At 37.9% G+C, this 18,091-nt stretch overlaps 1 protein-coding gene across 1 annotated transcript in view; it reads left to right on the top strand.

Moving 5' to 3' along the window:
• The first annotated feature begins 13,858 nt into the window (after positions 1–13,858).
• The window catches only part of cntn5 (contactin 5), a 63,178-nt gene continuing 58,945 nt past the window's right edge, over positions 13,859–18,091 (top strand). Inside the window, exon 1 of the mRNA XM_062419452.1 lies at positions 13,859–14,030. Within this exon, the coding sequence (XP_062275436.1) occupies positions 13,874–14,030 (157 nt within the window). The 5' untranslated portion in view covers positions 13,859–13,873. The remainder of the gene's footprint in view (positions 14,031–18,091) is intronic.

Below are 18,091 nucleotides of genomic sequence, written 5' to 3'. Positions count from 1 at the left end.
TGTCTCACTCAGTCAGTATAGTGTCTGTGTTTGCCAGTCTAATGGATTCCGCCCTTTTAATAGTTCTTTCAACCCACAAGAGGAGGGTTCATGCACTCTGTGGTTCTCTCCGAGCTTCGTTTCTGGGAGTCAAGCATACAGTGCTGACCTCATTTGTCTGCTTTTTAAATCATACTATTGAATGAAAACGATTCTTTCTCAGTGTTTGACAGTTCTTCCAGGAAATGTGCAATTGCAAGAATTAACGCAAATTCATAAAAATCTCTGCAATATTTGCAAGAGTTTATAATTTTGCCAAATTACTGCAGCTTCTCTGCATAAAATGGCTAAATCAACAGACCACTTGTGATTTGGACCAGTTGTTGCATTTCATGTCATGGTAACTTGCACTCAAGTACAGTATTTTCTTTTTATATAACTTTTCACTCATAGTTTTTCTTAATACAGTAATATAATGAAATAAACATTAACACTGTAATACAGTTGTTTCTGGGATATGCAGAATCCTATTTATCGAAGTCAGTGATTACATATGACTCATTGGTAGTCTTTTTTTTTTCAAAAGTCAATTTTTCCCAATTCCGCAATTTTACCACAATAAGAACACATTAAACATTGCAAATATCACAATTTTTGGGGAAAGCCACAAAATATAGCAGTTTTGGCCGCAATAATCATAAAAGAAAACTCCTGGAAGGACTGCTTTAGCCCTGTCTCTAGGGATGTTGGATTCTGAAGTTAAGAGGAGAAAGGCAGGTTTTTTACATGAGATGAGTAATGGGATAAGCACGCCATAATAGGTACAAGAAATACAAGCAGGGTTTGCAAGGTCCTGCCCTCCTAGTGTGGAGGGATAGGAATGTAGGAGCATGATTATTGATGTCATGTGAAGCATCCACCTTCCTTCCCTCTTAGTTCTTAGATTCAATTGGTAGGTTGTTGAGTCTATAGGCTATAGTCACTGACTGTGATGTCGCTGGCCTTAGGAAAGACGACGATTGTGTTCATAAGACTATTCCTGTAGGACATATTACATATTGCAGTGATTCATTTTCATCAAAGTCACCTGAATTTCTTTGGTAAACAATTCAAATGTGGAAAGGTGATTTCGAACATTCTCTTATTGTTTTAATTTCATGGAATATGTGTATTTTATTCATATAGCTTATATGAAATTGGTTTCACACTGTTGCAATTTACACCATTGCATAGCAATCTTAAGTGTTTGTATAGACGGGATAATGTTGTACAGAAAGCAACATCGCAAAATGAACATAACAGCAAAGCTTTTTCAGGTTGACACTTCTTTGTTCTCAGGTAAGACACAGTGTAGGGCTTCTACACTCAGATGGAATATGCTACTTGTATGAAGGCTGTGGAGGTGAAAGCCAATTCAACATTAAGGGAAGACATCTGTGGTTTTCTTTACAAAAGCACTTGGATGTTTGCTGTATTCTAATCATTTTGGTGTGACACTTGCCTCCCCAAGGAGTGTGATTCAATGGAAGCATGGGGATGTGTAGGAGAGGTGAGGAAGGGTGTGGTTATGCAAGCTTGTTACTTATTTGAAATATACGTGTAGCAATTCACTTCAAAAAACTTTTGAATGGGATTTTTTTCCCATGCTCTAAAAAGCAGTCACATTAAAATGCTTAGAAACAACAACACCATAGTGCTAACCTCAGGCCATAAAACAAAAACCCATACTAAAAATGTTACAGGTATCTTCACTAACATAGACTTCACTGATAAAACAAACTTTCTGGAACAGCAACAAAATAAATCACACTGTTCACACTCTTGTACTCCATCTCCATGTTGTTTACTATTCTGTGGTGTCATGTTTTACTAATCTCAACCCTATTTGTGATACTCATCTGGCTTAATCATTGGGTAAACATTCAACCTCAAATTTATATCCATTTATCTAATCTTGTCGCCTCAGGTAGATGTTAAAAATGCACATCAGATGACGTTACGGTGTGGTAGATATTGCCACACTTCAGTAAACTGCAGTACTAAGAATTCTGACAATTCAACTTCAGCTGTGCACTTCTTGAAGCAGATAAAGGCATGATGTGGTCAAATTTAATTCCTCAAAGGAAAATGACACTTCCATTTTCTGGTTGTCACATACTGTACTGCTTTGGTTTCCAAGGATAAAAAAAAGGAGAATAACTATATTTATTTTTTTGATGAGCATTTTGGATAAAAAAAAGAAAAAAAAGATGGAATAGTTTAAACTACATTATGTGTAAAATATTAAACGGTCAATCAAACTGAAGAATGACTCATCCACAATGAATTGTACACACAGTCAAGGCAATAAAAAGAAACATTTCAACTGCAGTGTACAATAACTACGAAGTGCCATGACTTTTGAAGGCTTTTCAGACCAACACTAGCACTTTAACTACAGCTCTCAAAAACGTCTCGTGGGTGTCTGACTGCTTTATGAGACATAAAAGCAAAGGCTGTGGCTTTTGTTGTTGCAAACATAATGAACAGAGAAATGTCAAAACTGGGTGGAAATCAATAGATTCTGATACACCAAGGTCCACTGTGGGACTGGACAATGAATAGACCCGCAGTACTGTAAAGAATGAATTTTATTCCCAGTGTTTCATAACTATAAATATATTATTGATGTTTGTATAAAATTGATAACATAATTTGAATAGTTCAGTGTTGAAACGATCATTTCTGCTACAGTGATTACATTATTATCATAGTATCTAAGAAACTTGAAGATACGGATAAAAAACACACAATACTCAAGAATATGTTGCTTCAGATACAGTCTTTTTTTTATGAAAGAGAAATTAGACACTAGAAAATAATTAATTATAGAAAAGCTGGAGTTCTTCCTTCAGTTAGTTCGTCGAGTTTATAAACAGGGACTGTGTGTTGCTCGTGCAGTTAATTTGTTGCAGGTGAGTCAATTCTGTCCATTGATTTGTGATCTCAGGACTTGGTTTCTTAGTACCTTGGGTGCATAAAGAACAGAACTGACAGAATTTGTTCTGCTTGTTCAGTATAGGTATGTCAGCCCTTCTACATTTCTACATTTAACTCTGTTGTTTTACTTTGAAAGTTGCCTCACAGAAAAACTGGTAGGCTCTTTCTCTGAGGCCTCACAGGGCTTTACTAGAGGATTTATGTTTCCACCTTTACTCTCCATACTAGTGTGGAGAGAAATCTGTGACCATGTCTACTTTTCTCCTCACCAAATATGCCATTTTATCCATCAGAGGTATAATGGTATGTATATTTCTGGAGCACAAGCAATTAAAAGTTTCAGACAAACTTCATGAAATTAGCTTCCTGTTCAACACACATCTGATTGACATTACAGAAAAGGAAAGACTCTATTTAACTTCATGGTGCTGTTAGTGTTTTTACATTCAGTCAAATATAATAATATGCAAACTCTTCAATTGCAAGTCATTAACCTTTCAGCCATGATTACATCACAAAATGATTTCCATTGGATGAACAGTAAATTATAGTCACTATTTTCGCATTAACATACAGTGCCGTATATGCATGAATTAAGATTAACCAGTTTTATATGATACCTCAGTTTGTCTGCTGCTTCCAAGTACAGTATTGTATACAGCTTTAGTTTTTGAGCATGCAGACTTTACACCTAATGCTTTGAGACAGTTTCAAACTTGTTGTTGCGATTAAAAATACAATCACTTTAGCAGGCTCCAAGAAGAATCAGGCAAACAGTGATGACATTTTTCTGATTGAGATTGCATGGTCACTATATGCTTAGTACTGCGGCCGGGGCGGCTATGGCTTGGGAGAGGTAGAGCAGGTCCTCCACTAATCAGAAGATTGGCGGTTCGAGGCCCCAGCTCCTCCTCCGCATGTCAAAGTGTCCCTGGGCAAGCTACTGAACCTTAAATTGCTCCTGATGCCTGTGGCCTGTGCCATCAGTGTGTGTGTGTGTGTGTGTGTGTGTGTGTGTGTGTCTGTGTGTGTGTGTGTTTGTGTGAATGGGTGAATGCAACATATAGTGTAAAAGCACTACTGTAAGCGCTATATAAATGCAGTCCAATTGCCATTCACTCTTTCTGCAGTGTAGGTTAAGCAGCATGTTTAGCACAGCATCAGCAGTGTGTGTGTATACAGTTGTGACCAAAATTATTAGCCCCCCAGGAATTATGGAACATTTTCCTAAAATTCTTCCCAATGTTTGCAGCATTGATGAAATTCGATATAATCAAACATTCACCAGTGCTTTTTAGTAGCTTTTGGTACATTTTCGAATATAAAATAACATTTTAGGCTAGATTTATATCAAATATAGAGAAAAATGGGGATGTCAAAAATATTAGCCCCCATGATGGGGTGGTCAATAATATTTCCCCCAATGTGAATTATTGCCTTCAAAAACACACCTAATTAACCAATCAGCTTTCAAACCACACCTGTGCAGTCAATTGGCTTCCTAACAACACCTGAACATTAAATCAGCATAAAAGGACTCCAAGGAACAGGGCACTTGAACACATTATTGAGAGGGACTACTTTTACTCACCATGCCAAAGACAAAGGAAATCAGTCTTGAGCTCAGAAAGAAGATAGTGGAGGCTCATGATAAGGGGGAAGGCTATACTGCCATTTCCAAGCGTTTCACAGTGTCTAGAACCACTATACGTTGCATCATTGCCAAGTACAAGGAGACAAATTCTATAAGAAACAAACCTGGGCGTGGTCGTAAGCTCAAGATTTCAAGAACTTTAGAGAGGAAAATTGTCAGAGATGTCAGCAAGAATCTCCAGACATCTGCCAAGATGATTGTTGCTGACCTGGCCTCTTCTGGAGTTGATGTTTCAAGGAGCACAGTTGTGAGGGCTCTCCATCGTGGTGGGCTTCAGGGCCATTGTCCAAGAAGAACCCCTTTACTCAAAGAGCGGCACATCAAAGCCAGACTGAGGTTTGCCCGTGAACATTTGAAAGGTAAAGATGAGTTTTGGAAGTCTGTGCTTTAGCCTGATAAGACTAAACTGGAATTGTTTGGGCACATGGATCTTGTTTATGTTTGGCGAAGAAAGGGAGAGGCCTTGAACCCTAAGAACACAGTTCCCACAGTTAAACATGGCGGTGGGAGCATCATGCTGTGGGGCTGTTTTGCAGCCTCAGGCACAGGGAGCCTTGTTCGGGTGCATGGCATCATGAAAAAAGAAAATTATGTTGACATTTTGAGGGATAATATGCAGAAATCTGCTCGTAGTCTATCCTTAGGTCGTCGCTGGGTCTTCCAACAAGACAATGACCGAAAGCACACATCGGAATTGGTCCAACAGTTCCTGAAGGATACCAAAACCAAGGTCCTGGAGTGGCCCGTACAGAGCCCAGACCTCAATCCTATTGACAATCTGTGGCGGGTGCTCAAAGTGAATGTCCATGCTCGGAAACCACGCAATTTGGACCAGTTGGAACAATTTGCAATGGAAGAATGGGCCAAAATCCCTCAGGAGACCTGTGCCAACCTAGTAAAGAACTACTCTAAGAGGTTGTTGTCAGTTGTGGCTCAGAAAGGGTACACTATTGACTATTAATGGCCAGGGGGCTAATAATTTTGGATTTCTCATTTTTGCCCTTTTTTGTTTCAACTCATTGTATCAATAACATATCCTAATCAAACTTGTCAACTTTTGTCTTTGTAGTGTCTTTGTTTCCACAATAACAAACACGTGTTGTTAATGGACATTTCCATGGAGAAATCAAAAATTTTGACTAAATTCACAAGGGGGGCTAATAATTTTGGTCACAACTGTATGTGCGTGCATCCACACAAGAGGCCTTCAGCTACAGTGTTTTAGGTCACCTGCATTTACAAAATAATTTTTGCTACTTGCATAAAACTGAGGAAAATAGACTTGAAGCCTAAAAATACACCTATTACGCATGTGACATACAAGCTGTGTAGCAGCTGAATTGATTAAGTTAGACACATACTGTTCCATCAGATGCGTGTGCCCAGGACTGAAAAACGTAGTAGTATTCATAGTACTCATAGTATTCAATAATGCCCTGAGAAAAAAGAGGTAGCTCTTTGAAACATGTCAGCACAATAGGATTTATTGAACTAATACATTTGTAGAACTTCTTACACATCAAATTCAATATTTTTGTTTTTATGGAGAATTGAACATAACCACATGCAGAGAAATGCATTTTACACATGGTACACGTTAATGATCACAATTTGTCCTGTTGTACATATAATACACAAGTTCCATTTTGTCTATTTATACAATTCTGGTCTCCAAGAGAAATAACAGAAACAGTGAAGACAAATGACATGTTATGAGCGTCACATAAAGACCCTGAAAAGAAGATACACACAATACATCAGTATTGCCCTCAAGCATATTGTTGTCTCATTAGAAGCAATGACATGAAGCAATATCTTTACTTTGCTTTCTTCAGCCTTGAGAGACATTTTCTGAGCTCATTCCTGTACCGGTTATTTTGGAGGAATGACTCCCAGAGGTTTGTTTCCCCTGTCATCATCCACACATTACCAGCTAAGCCTTATCAATAACTGACATCATATTAGCCAGATTAGTGTTGCACATTTTGACTGCAGTGTTGATACCATCATGATATTGATTTTTAAATGGTCATACAGGGGGGGGGGGCAGTTTGCATGCTAAAAAGACCCCAGTATTGAATGTTAAGTCTGTGGTTTTTAGGGATAGTCGTTCATCTTACTCAACAGTTACTTGACTAATGTGACCATAGGTAACAAAGACAATCCATAAAAGTAGTGGTTTTCCACTTAAGTCAAAACAGTGCTGGGAGCTGAGTATGCTTTTAGCACTCACAACTATCAGAAATATGTCACATTTTAGTAAGAGTGCTGCACTTCAGACTGGTTTTCAATATTATCAGCAGCTGAAGCCACAGGCAGCCATTCCCAGGGGTGTGATGTAGTCTTTATCTATTATGATCCTTTTGACATGATAGCTTTTGTAATGGATTATTGACCTACTGTTCTCACTGAATATTCTAAAAATGCCCACTTTGAAGACAATAGTTCCTCTGCTCTATTTTATTGTCCTCTGTACCTGTCTCCGCTGTCCAGTCATTTTCCTTCCATAGATATTTAAATCATGCAGCAGCAGAGAGGGCAGCACAATTAGATTTCTCTCATGTTTAAAGGAAGGGTGGACAGGCATGATGTCAGAGCCTTTTTTTTTTTATCCCCCAGTCCGCCCTGATTGAACTACAGTGTTGCTTGGAGTATAAAGTGTGGAATGGTAATTCAGCTGATCCTCCGCTAACTCTTAGGTGTCTCAATATTAAAAGTGTATTCGGGGGAATATGGATGTGTGAGGCTGCATAAGTGATGCATGACGTCATTTTCACCAAGGGTAAAAGAGTCATTCAGAAATATAGTTCAGTATGGGGAAATGGATGGATATTTGCATGCAATACCCATAGCAGGACCGTGCAATGAATATACATTGCTGTGATTGTATACCAAGAAAAACAAATATTAAATATATAAACTTTAGTTAAAAGTCACTTGGATGCCGTAAAGGTCAACAGCTATTCCCATAGTCCTTCCAACTAACATCCCACTAACCCAAATTACAAAGTCCATGCCAGTTATTGCTAGTATAAAGCAATAATGAGTGATCACAGTCCTACAGGTTAATAATTTCATATAGCTAAACTCTACTGAATGCAAGAACTGTGGGATCTATTTTTGGTCTGACCATCAGGGGCTCATGGAGTTTCTCCAACTGGCAGGAGGACCCAAATAATGACAGCCTCTCTTATACTCTTGAGCCCTCTTGAGCCCAGAAAACAAAAGTAATTGTTGATTTCTCTAAGCATGAGATGCCGTCCACAACATTCATGTCTTTGCAGCCGTGCTTATTAAGTGTGAACAATGATCAACACTTTTATCAGTAGGTGGGGGTTTTGAATTTGGCAATGTAGAATACACGAGCACACACAATGAGCCTGTGTGATGATGCCAAGAGTTTTGCTATCAAGTGACATATAGTGCCAATTAGAAAAGTATGTTGTCATTTTCATGATATTTTAGATACATAAAACTTGTATAATATCAGATTTTTTTTTGTCACAATGTTGTGTCTCCAGTATTGGTATTAAATAAAAAATTAATATCAGTAGAAACAGAGCATACTGAACAGACGCTTCTACACTTCCCATGAAGAGGAATGACAACATTAATACCATACACCACTGTGGTTTCATCGTCACTCTAGCAAGGTTGAAGCAAATGTTACAATCCCCATAGTACACCATAGATCAGGGGAAAAAAAGGGTTTTAGTGAGTAGTCCGCTGTGATAGAGGGTGAGGTGAGGTTGCATATGATGTATGGATTGTTCTATCTGTAAAGATATTCCACTGAATAAATGGTTTCAAGCATAATCAGCTTCAGTCAATATAATCTCCCTGTGAAGGTCTTCATTAATCTTACAGGCTATGGCTAATCATGTCCGTCTACTTGAGCCCCCTTGATCGTCTCACCTACTTACTGTATGTTATTCTAATTAATTTTTCACACCACTGTCCAGAGGCTACAGACACGTCCAAGACTAACACATTGTCTCCCGTGCTGTGCCAAGCCAGTAGCCTAATACAAGCAGATTTGATACAAGCAGATGAGTTTCTCCAGTATGTCTCCCCAGTCTTAGTTTCCTCGGGTCTCCAGTCTCTTCCACTGAAACATGTCATCCTCCTTTAGCCTCCCCTTAACCAACGTCGTCGGTTCATTTACATGTTAAGTCCCTTGCTTCATGACTCTTTGTCTTGTTTATTTAATGCTGAACTTATGTAGTGTACTGAAATGTGAGTTCCATTAATGTAAATCTGCAGACTCAAAGTCTAACATGCGTATGATAATTACGGACAAGGTAACAGGAACGTTTGGCTTTTTGTTCTTTGTCCAAGCATAAAATGGCCTTTGTCTTCTTTGGTGATGTTATCGTGAAGGTGGTGTTAAGACCTGAAACGATCACCGATGGCATTGCTTTAGACTTCCCTGAAATGCAGCAGGTGCAGCCCTTTCAACAACAATGAGTGTTTCTGATTTTGTACCCTCAGAAAGATAGGGATCAGTGAGATCTGCAAGGGTCATTGCTTTTATCAGATGAAGGTGACAGTTGACAAGAGCAAGTGCCTGTCGGCTTCAGTAGTCAAACAAACAAAAGATACTTTTTTTTATAGTATGCTGCATTTGTCAGGATTTAGCCCGAGCTCAGAATGTGGTTTTCCTGGAGATCACACAGACAAAAATGCAAAAATGAAAAGAGATGTTTTTATCTGTGAGTGCTTTCATTGACAAAACAATGTATAAGAAACATACGCATGAAACACATAGCCATTTCTTTTCTCCATTAATTTATGAGTAAACAACTAAATAAAAAATGTCAGAAAATCTAAATCCAAATATTTACAGTTACCAGTTTCTGTAGTTGGAGTCAACCTTGCAGCCAAAGTTCATTGCTGAGTTGGCAGTTTATAACTGTAAAGAGACCTAGCTACATCAGGTACAATCCAATACAACACATTTCACCTCCACTGACTCAATTGATAGGGGATGGAGAGAGTATAAGAAATACCATTTGGTATCATTCAATGCACTTAAGCAGCATGATAAACTACAACTGGGGCAGCACACTGGTGCAGTGGTTAGCACTGGGTTCAAACCCACTGGCCAGCAAAGATCAAAGACAACTTTCCTAACCAAAGGATTGGACGGCTATTTTATGCTTGGACTAAGAACAAAAAGCCAAACATTCCTGTTACCTTGTCCTTATTATCATATGTATGTTAGACTTTGAGTCTATGGATTTACTCACATTTCAGTGACCATCTAGGTAGGGAAGATCGATGGACAAACTACAAACTCCTAAAATACAGCCTCCAAAATGACTATTGAGTTAAAGCAATACCTCCCTGATACTGTGGCAACCTAAACTAAATATGTCAGAACTGTTCAATTTAACCATGCAGACATAACTATATCAAAGACAATTATAGCAGTTTGATTATTATGCTTAAATGCTGTCTTGTCTATGGCAGTATGTCACATATGTATAGTGATAAACACTTTTAACTTTATGGCGTTGGGAGAGGCTGCTTTACATTTGAGAATCTCATAATTATGTCACTATTTGGTAATGAGTCAGGGTGCAATGGTAAAATGTTTCTGATGTGTTTTGATACATCTTCGTCTTTGGTTTTGATGTGTTACGGCATGACCACATTTACAATACAGTTACAATAAAGTCTGATGAATTTACTTGCTGTACCATTTATTACGGTGACAGAAGTGTGCCAGCTTGCACTGACATGAACATTACAACATTGCATCTCCCATTTAGTTAGAGAAACAAGCCTTATATGGTGGTATTTTGAACCTTGACTGAATGAAGTCAGTGCAGCTGTCATCTTTTAACAGGATCAAGTTATTTTTCAACACGCTGTCTTATTGTTATTACTCACTGCTCTTCTCAACCGCACTGCAACTGTCAAACCACAACAGCTTTCAATCAGAGATACTGGGCTGTGCTAACTCACGTATATACTGTACATGTATGAACTGACTGAGACCATGCTGTCAACAGCTGACTACAGTGCAGTCTGGTGCTGACATCTTGGTCCCAGTCAGATAAAACCGCTGTCTTTTCTGGACTCTGCTTTCATTTAGAAAAATAATAATTTCTGAATGTGAGGAACAGGAAGATTAGTTGGATTTAATGTGCTAATCTCATAATCCAGATGTGCGTGGCAGCTCTGGAAAGGTTTGGTCCAACAACAACAACAATGACAACGGCATTAATTTACCATTATTTACCGTTTCATATTGCATAAACAGAATCTAAGTATATTAATAACATTCATTTCCTCAACGATGCTCATATAGAAACTTTTGTCACAAGGGAGTGCAATATTCACTTCTCAGTACTGCTTTCACTAACAGTTTGTGTCTGATATTGTTTTTGCTCAAAATAGTTCAATTATTTACTTAAAAATCCTTAAAATTACATTTACTCCCCTCATTGAAAAATCTATAGTCTGTGAGAAAGGCAAATATTTTTCATTTTAAAGTGTGTGGCCAAAAGACTGGGACCGAGGAAGAAAAGTAAAGTTAAAGTTTAAAAAGTACATGCTGACAAATCAATAAAACAGAGCCAAAATGAGAACAATAGAATAAAGAAGGTTTAAACCCAGTAATTACTGGTATAGTAAGTAAAAATGCTCTTTCAACAACATGGCTTTATAGAAATGTCACTACGGGGGAGTTTTTAGACTAATTAGATGTTAGGAAACCAAATGTTCAGCAAAACTATTGTTCTAGCATCTTTAAAAATTTTAGACGATTTGCATGGCATGTTAAATGCATGTTAAACATCACAATATGTGCTACCATATCCACATTTTATGAAAATATGATCAAAGTAGTTTTCACCAAATAAGGCTAAAGCAATAAGTGCCTTATCTTTAGACGCAGTGTTGCTCTTTGTCTTCGTAGTTGGGGTTAGTGTGGTTTTTTTAACTCTTTCAGTGATTAAAGGCACTTTTTCAGAAGCAGTGGAAGGTTTTGCATTGTTTAGCCAACTGTGGGCATCAACAGTGGGAATGTGGTTTACACCTCAATTTAGCTGGTTCTCAGCAAGATAAATGATTTAATTGACTACGAATCAAGTACTGATTGCTTTGCTTATCAATTTTCAAACTCACAATACCTTTAATTTCAAATATAGTTCCATATCCTGCTTCTCCTTAAAATATATAATACCGTAATTTCCCACTCTCCATTTATAGATAACATTTTTTTTGCAGTTGACAAGTCCCCAGGGGCACATCATTATTTCTCATTTTTGTTCAGTTCTTTCATTGCACTTTATCATGCAGTGCAAAACACTCCCCACCCCCATTTCCAGAGCTCTGATTAGACTCTTGATGAGCTTCAAGCTTCTACTTTTTTGCATTTTTCTTAAAGCATTATATACATACAGCAACACTTCCATGTCATCAGTAATTTCATCTATTTGCTTTAGCAGTATGATACTGTTGCTTTGGAATAAGATGTGCTGATGATTAGCTGCCATGAGAGACTTCATTGTTTGTGTAATCTTGAATTGTTATTTATAGTATCACATAAGACATCTTGGCACATTGCTGTACATAATGTGGATTGAATTCCCCAAAAGTAAGAAATAGAATATTTCAGTGACAGCCTCAACTGTAGTTTACGCTTTAGAGGATAATATCCCAAACCTCCATAGACTTTTCAGAGAGGATATTCTGAACTTTCATGGATGTTTTTTTTACTTTAAAGGATGCTATTTCTCTCCTGTTCTGTCACACTTACCATTTTATTCCATTTCAGACTTTGATGATAGTTATTTCCTGATTATACAGTGCCTTTGTGGTGCAGAAATTCATGTTTTCACCTATGACATCAAAAGAGCCTGGGCACTAGATGCTAGATGCTCCAGAAAAAGACTGAGTGTGTGGAAGCCAAAGGGGAAATTATGCCAGCATCTATCTTGGAATACAGAGTCTTTTGGGGGATTTTGGGTATTATTGTTCCATTAAGTGGATATCAAGTCTTAAGAGGAATATATTTAGGGTCACTCAGGCTTTAAATCTCCAAACCCACACCTTGTTGCCTTAATGTGGATTTTTCTGTAAACTCAAACTTTAAAAAAACAACAACAGTTCACTAATGTGTATTACATCACAAATACTATGCCCATGTTTTTCAGCAGTGTGTTTATTTTCTGCAGGCTTTGAAAAAATAAATTATTTTTCCACCTATTTCACTCAGAACTGTCTCTGAACTGTGATACCTCCTTATCCTGCTGTCGCTTACCTTTGCTGTAGAACTTTTTTTGGGGGGAAAAAAATCCTCATAGCTTGGAAAACTGACTCCATCCCATCAGTTTTATAAATGATAGTACAGAGTAGTGCTATAAATGACAGAAAATGTAACCATCAACTTAGTATCTTTCTGACCATTTGGTCACTAATCTAAAAGTAAAAAGATAACCCATAAAGATGATATTTTGCATGTGCTACTTAATGGTTTTAATACAGATATCCAAACTGAAACAACATTCTTTAAGCCAAATTTGTCATCTGAGTTTGACATACCACAGATGTTAACCACCCTGCCAAATTTTAATGATTAAACACATCGCCAAATGTATGAAATTAGGCTTCAACGTTGTGTAAAATCAACCTTTTTCTCTGCTCCCAAACGCTGTGGGAGTGCCCGCCGAGTCCACTGAAACCCCGCCCCCTACCAAGTGTCACCTGTCAATCAAAGTCACCACCTCTACCAGAAACATGGACACTAGGTCTGAGAGCTTTCTGCTGCTAACTCAGTGGCTAACTCGGCGGCTAGCTCGTTGGCTAATTCGGCGGCTAGCTCGTTGGCTAACTCGGCGGCTAGCTCAGCAGCTAACTTGGCGTCTAACTCGGCTAACTGGCTACTGTAGACTGTAGTAGTAATAGTTTGCGCTGAACGTCTACAGCAGCAGGGGCGGGTTTATGCTAAACGCGGCAGTGATTTTCAGACCCGCCCATTAAATCCAGACACAGAAATCTTGAAACACAGTTTGTGAAGCCTAGCTCCACAATTCAAATCTAAATGGTTGAAATGCTTTTTACACCTTATTTAGAAATACATTTATGACGTATTTAATGTGTTTAGAAGAAAATGTCTGAATTCACTTTACACAGTCTTTAAAGTCATAGTCATGCCTATATGTGATATAACTCTGCATTGTTGCACCTTTTTTCCCAGACTTTGCAAGAGCTGTTGCAGCCCGCCCTATATCATATGCAGCAGTGTTACGAATGAAACCAGACAGCTCTTCGTCACTGCTCAACTCACGCAGCAGACCTCGACAACACCACAGTGGTGGACTGGTGACTCCTGACTGGCCTGCTTTCTCAAGTCACCCCCTGTCAGCCCTGAGTCTGCTCAGCTCTCAAGAGGACTACAGGAGTGAAGGTAAAACTAATGGTGCGGTCAAACTTACAGTTTGTTCGCTCTTGCTTGAACCAAAATGGAAAAGTGTTGCTTTCGGTTTCTTAAAGTCCACATCCAAACAAATACAAACACATGGTACCTTTTGCACAAAAGTAACATAACATAACAAATTGCTCATAAATGGTATAATTTGGAAAGACGTATTCCTGCATAGACATCATCCACTATTTTAGCCAGGGATAATGAACGCTTGAGTATACTTTGCATGCTGTGGTTTGCATTATTTAAGAAAACAAGAGGAGAAAGCTGAATATAAGAGTGGTTTGCTGTTTGGTTGGCTGTTATTTTGTTAATTGTTTTCAAATGTCAGCATCTGCCTCTGTCTGTCAAGACAGATTTGCATTTTTTGGTCATTCCCTTTTATTAGTCCTGGATTATATTTTCAATTCTGTCCAACTGCCTTGTAGATTGTGCTCTGAATTTTCGGGTAGTTTTAATTTAAACGGGAGGTGCCACGTTGCTTGGCATTCCTCTCACTTGCCAATTAAAAACAAAGTAAAGGGTGGACACTCCAACCTCTCAAAACATAATTGGTGTGAATGCACTCTGCTACAGTGTCTCTGCACTCTGCCAACACTCTGCCATCTCTGGTCTCACGCTGTGTGTGCAGGCTTTACTGCCTGTTTAGATTTGGTCTGGAAATGAAACTCACCTATCCATCATCACTGTGCATGGGCTGTAGTGACCAGGGTCATGCCCTTTGTGAAATTGAAGTGGGATCATGGCAATATCCAGCTCTCCTTGTGTTCCCGTCAGTATAGAAGGTATAGATATGATAGATATCTTTGTCAGCAGGGAAGATTTAATACCCCAGACACAGCATGGAAACACACTGTCATATATCTACATGGGTCACTTCCTGTCCTTACTTACAGTATGAATAAATCTAGAGGATATAATGACACGTGGAGGGTTTAATATATGATTAATCACATCATGCTTATTGCATCTAGAGTGCTTAATTAATGGAAATCCAGCTGTAGCTGCTGAATCAGCAAGCAGGATAGCACACATTGGGAAAAATGAAATGAGTCACATTAAAGACAGACAGAAAATAGGATTAACAATAAACTTTCTTTTTTCATTTTGCCTCCCAGCTTTTTTTCCCCTGTCATCCTTTCAGTCATTTCTCTTTCTTTTCGTGTGCCTCACTGCCTATCTTTTTGTCTTTTTTACTTTCTGGCAGCATTATTACTATGTAGCCATAAAATGACTTACATCTCTATATCCAAGGTGAGAGTAATGCCTCTCCATTGTCAGCAGTGACAAGAGCATTACACCATTGCACTGGATTGATGTCCAGTGAATGAAATGGATGCCAAAAAGTAATGCACCTTTGATGGCTTGAAGGGGATATTGCTTTTTTGCTCTGACGGGAGATGGCAATGACACTTGAAGTTGAGTGATTTAAAGAACTCCTATGTTTGTGTTTGTGTTTTGTACACACACACAGACCGTATGTCCTTAAGCATTGAAACCAACTCTAATCTTTTTTATGCTCACAAAAAATGTATCCTGCATGGACAGAACTCCACAAAAGGAAAATAAGAAACAACTTTGTGGAGTCCATTTTCTTGTATGTTCGTCCATGATGGGAGACCTCTGATTGTCAATATACCATGGTAACAATATTATGTAAATATGAGAATCATCAATTTTCCATTTATTGAATAGTTTGAAGTCAAACTAACCAATGTTTATTTTTATTTTTGAGCTGAAGCAGAATGCATATCTTAAGTATCTTCTCTGCAGTACAGTGAACCATACCAATTTAGATCAGATTCAACTGTTGCAATCAGGAAAGTTGACAACACTCTTTCTCACTCTTTTGTGTTTTTTTTTTTGATGCAGTGCACTGTAGCTGAAATAAAGCAATAACCAAAGGGTTAAAGTTTACTGTCAAGGTGTTTACATCCACATTCAGTGGCGGTTCTAGGCCATGTCAACCACATGGGGTAATCTGTGCTTTTAAAAATTCCATGTAAATGGACTCTGGAACTACAAGTGCTCATTTCAGCAGTGAATAGGTTCAAAAGCCAAGTCATACAGGTCATATAAAGAAGTAACGTATAAGGTAGGATAGTGTCAGAGGTCTCAGTAGATTCATGATGGTGCAGCTGGATACTCACCACAGGCCCTTACAATGGGTCAAAACATCATTTAATATTAATACTGGGCTTCCATTGGAATGCTCACCCAACGTTTGGCACATTTCACTATGTGTATGGAAAACAAAGTGTCATTTTACCAACAACAGCACCCTCAAATCTGTAGTACTGTTCTACTGTGGTGTAATACAACAAACCACATGATTGATTAATAAGCTCTTAGTCAAATAATGTATTTATAAAAGAAATACACATATAATAGATACATATATGTATCAAATGCATGGTGTACACAATCTTATCTATATGCATACAAAACATACAAAAATAGCCTACAATGTTTTCAGTAGCCTTACCACTCATTGTGTTGCTTACTATACAGCACATCTTAAAAACATAACAACAAAGAAGACATTCTCATAAGCGACTTTCAGACCTTCAGCACAGGCTCATTCACAAATCACACACCATCAACAAGTGACTGAACAACCAATAAATAACACCAGAGGCATTCAAAATTATTCAAAACCCTGCAGGAGGCTGTTTTTGACTCACATTATTTGATGTCAAGGTTCATTCCCATTTCTTTCATCTAGCTATAAAGTTAAAAAAAAATAGCTGTCTGTTGTTTGAATGTACGTTTGTCTTTTGCATATCTCGAGAACTGTTCATCTGATCTATTTCAGACCAGATGGATGTACTTCTGGGGACCCAAAGAGGTGCAATGTAGATTTTGAAGTTGTTCGGACGAGCAGTTCTCAGGAAATTCACAGTGACATGACGGTGACCACACCTGACTAAGACTTAACTATTTTATAATCAAAGAATGCCAGCTTTACTTTTATTTACTCTGTGGTAGACAGCGGTAAGGCTGCTATATCATGTTTTACCCCACACACAGGCCAACACTTACCAGCTATTTCAGGATATGGTTGATATGCTCATGGTACCAAAATAAGAAGTTGTTATATGGCAAAGTTATTAAATTGTTTTAATAAAATGATTGTAATAGCCATTTTCTATAGAGAAAGAGTCCTGGCTTTCCTTGGTTTCTAAGAGAAAACCCCACTGTATTTTACGGGCCACAACTGGATCCAGGCTTATTGCAACAGAGGCACTGCCACCCCTTTATATATTGTAATCATAGAAAATTCACACTAGATATCACATTTCTCACCACATTTAGTGATATCTAGTTCTTCGCAGTTAATGACTTCCTGTAGTCTACGACTCACAGATGTCATCAGTCAAAGAGCCTGATGATGCTATGCCTGTTGCCTTCAGTCTGGTCTTTATTTATTCAAAAGGAAGTGAGAGAAAAACAAAGCAAAACATTATTGTCTTTTTGTCATCAAATCATTCCTAAATAGTTAGAAATACTCAAGATTGGTGACTTGCATTGTTTTATTATTTATGTATCAGAGCAAATGCAATGCCAGACAAACCTAAATGTTTGCTTAATGCTTAATGTGCTTATATTCTTCATAAATTCATTATCTCATAAGGAAACCTTCTTCTAAAGAAAAACATAGGGTTGAGCTGTCTGAAAATCTGAGATGCAGTATACCTAGGAACCCTTGTACAATAAGTGCATCACTTCTGTGTTAACAGAAGACTAGATAAAACCAGCAAGCACATCAATATGTTGGTGCCTTAGTGCTGAGGAGAAATCACATTTTAAACTAGAGCCAACAATCTTAAATCTTAAATAACATTTCACAAATGTTACATTGTTAAAACATTCATAATTCAAGCTTTTAATTGACTAACACTAAATGTAAAAACTAAACAAAAACATCCCAATGTAGTGTTTTTTTTTTTTTTTGTTCAATAGCAGTATTCTGTAATACTCTCTATCTGCATCAGCCTTTAGATTCAATTGTTTTAATTTTTGTTGTTGGTTATTTAATCATC

The sequence above is a fragment of the Scomber scombrus genome, chromosome 5, assembly GCF_963691925.1.
Source record: "Scomber scombrus chromosome 5, fScoSco1.1, whole genome shotgun sequence".
Classification (NCBI taxonomy): domain Eukaryota; kingdom Metazoa; phylum Chordata; class Actinopteri; order Scombriformes; family Scombridae; genus Scomber; species Scomber scombrus.
This window is presented reverse-complemented; position numbering and strand designations above follow the sequence as displayed.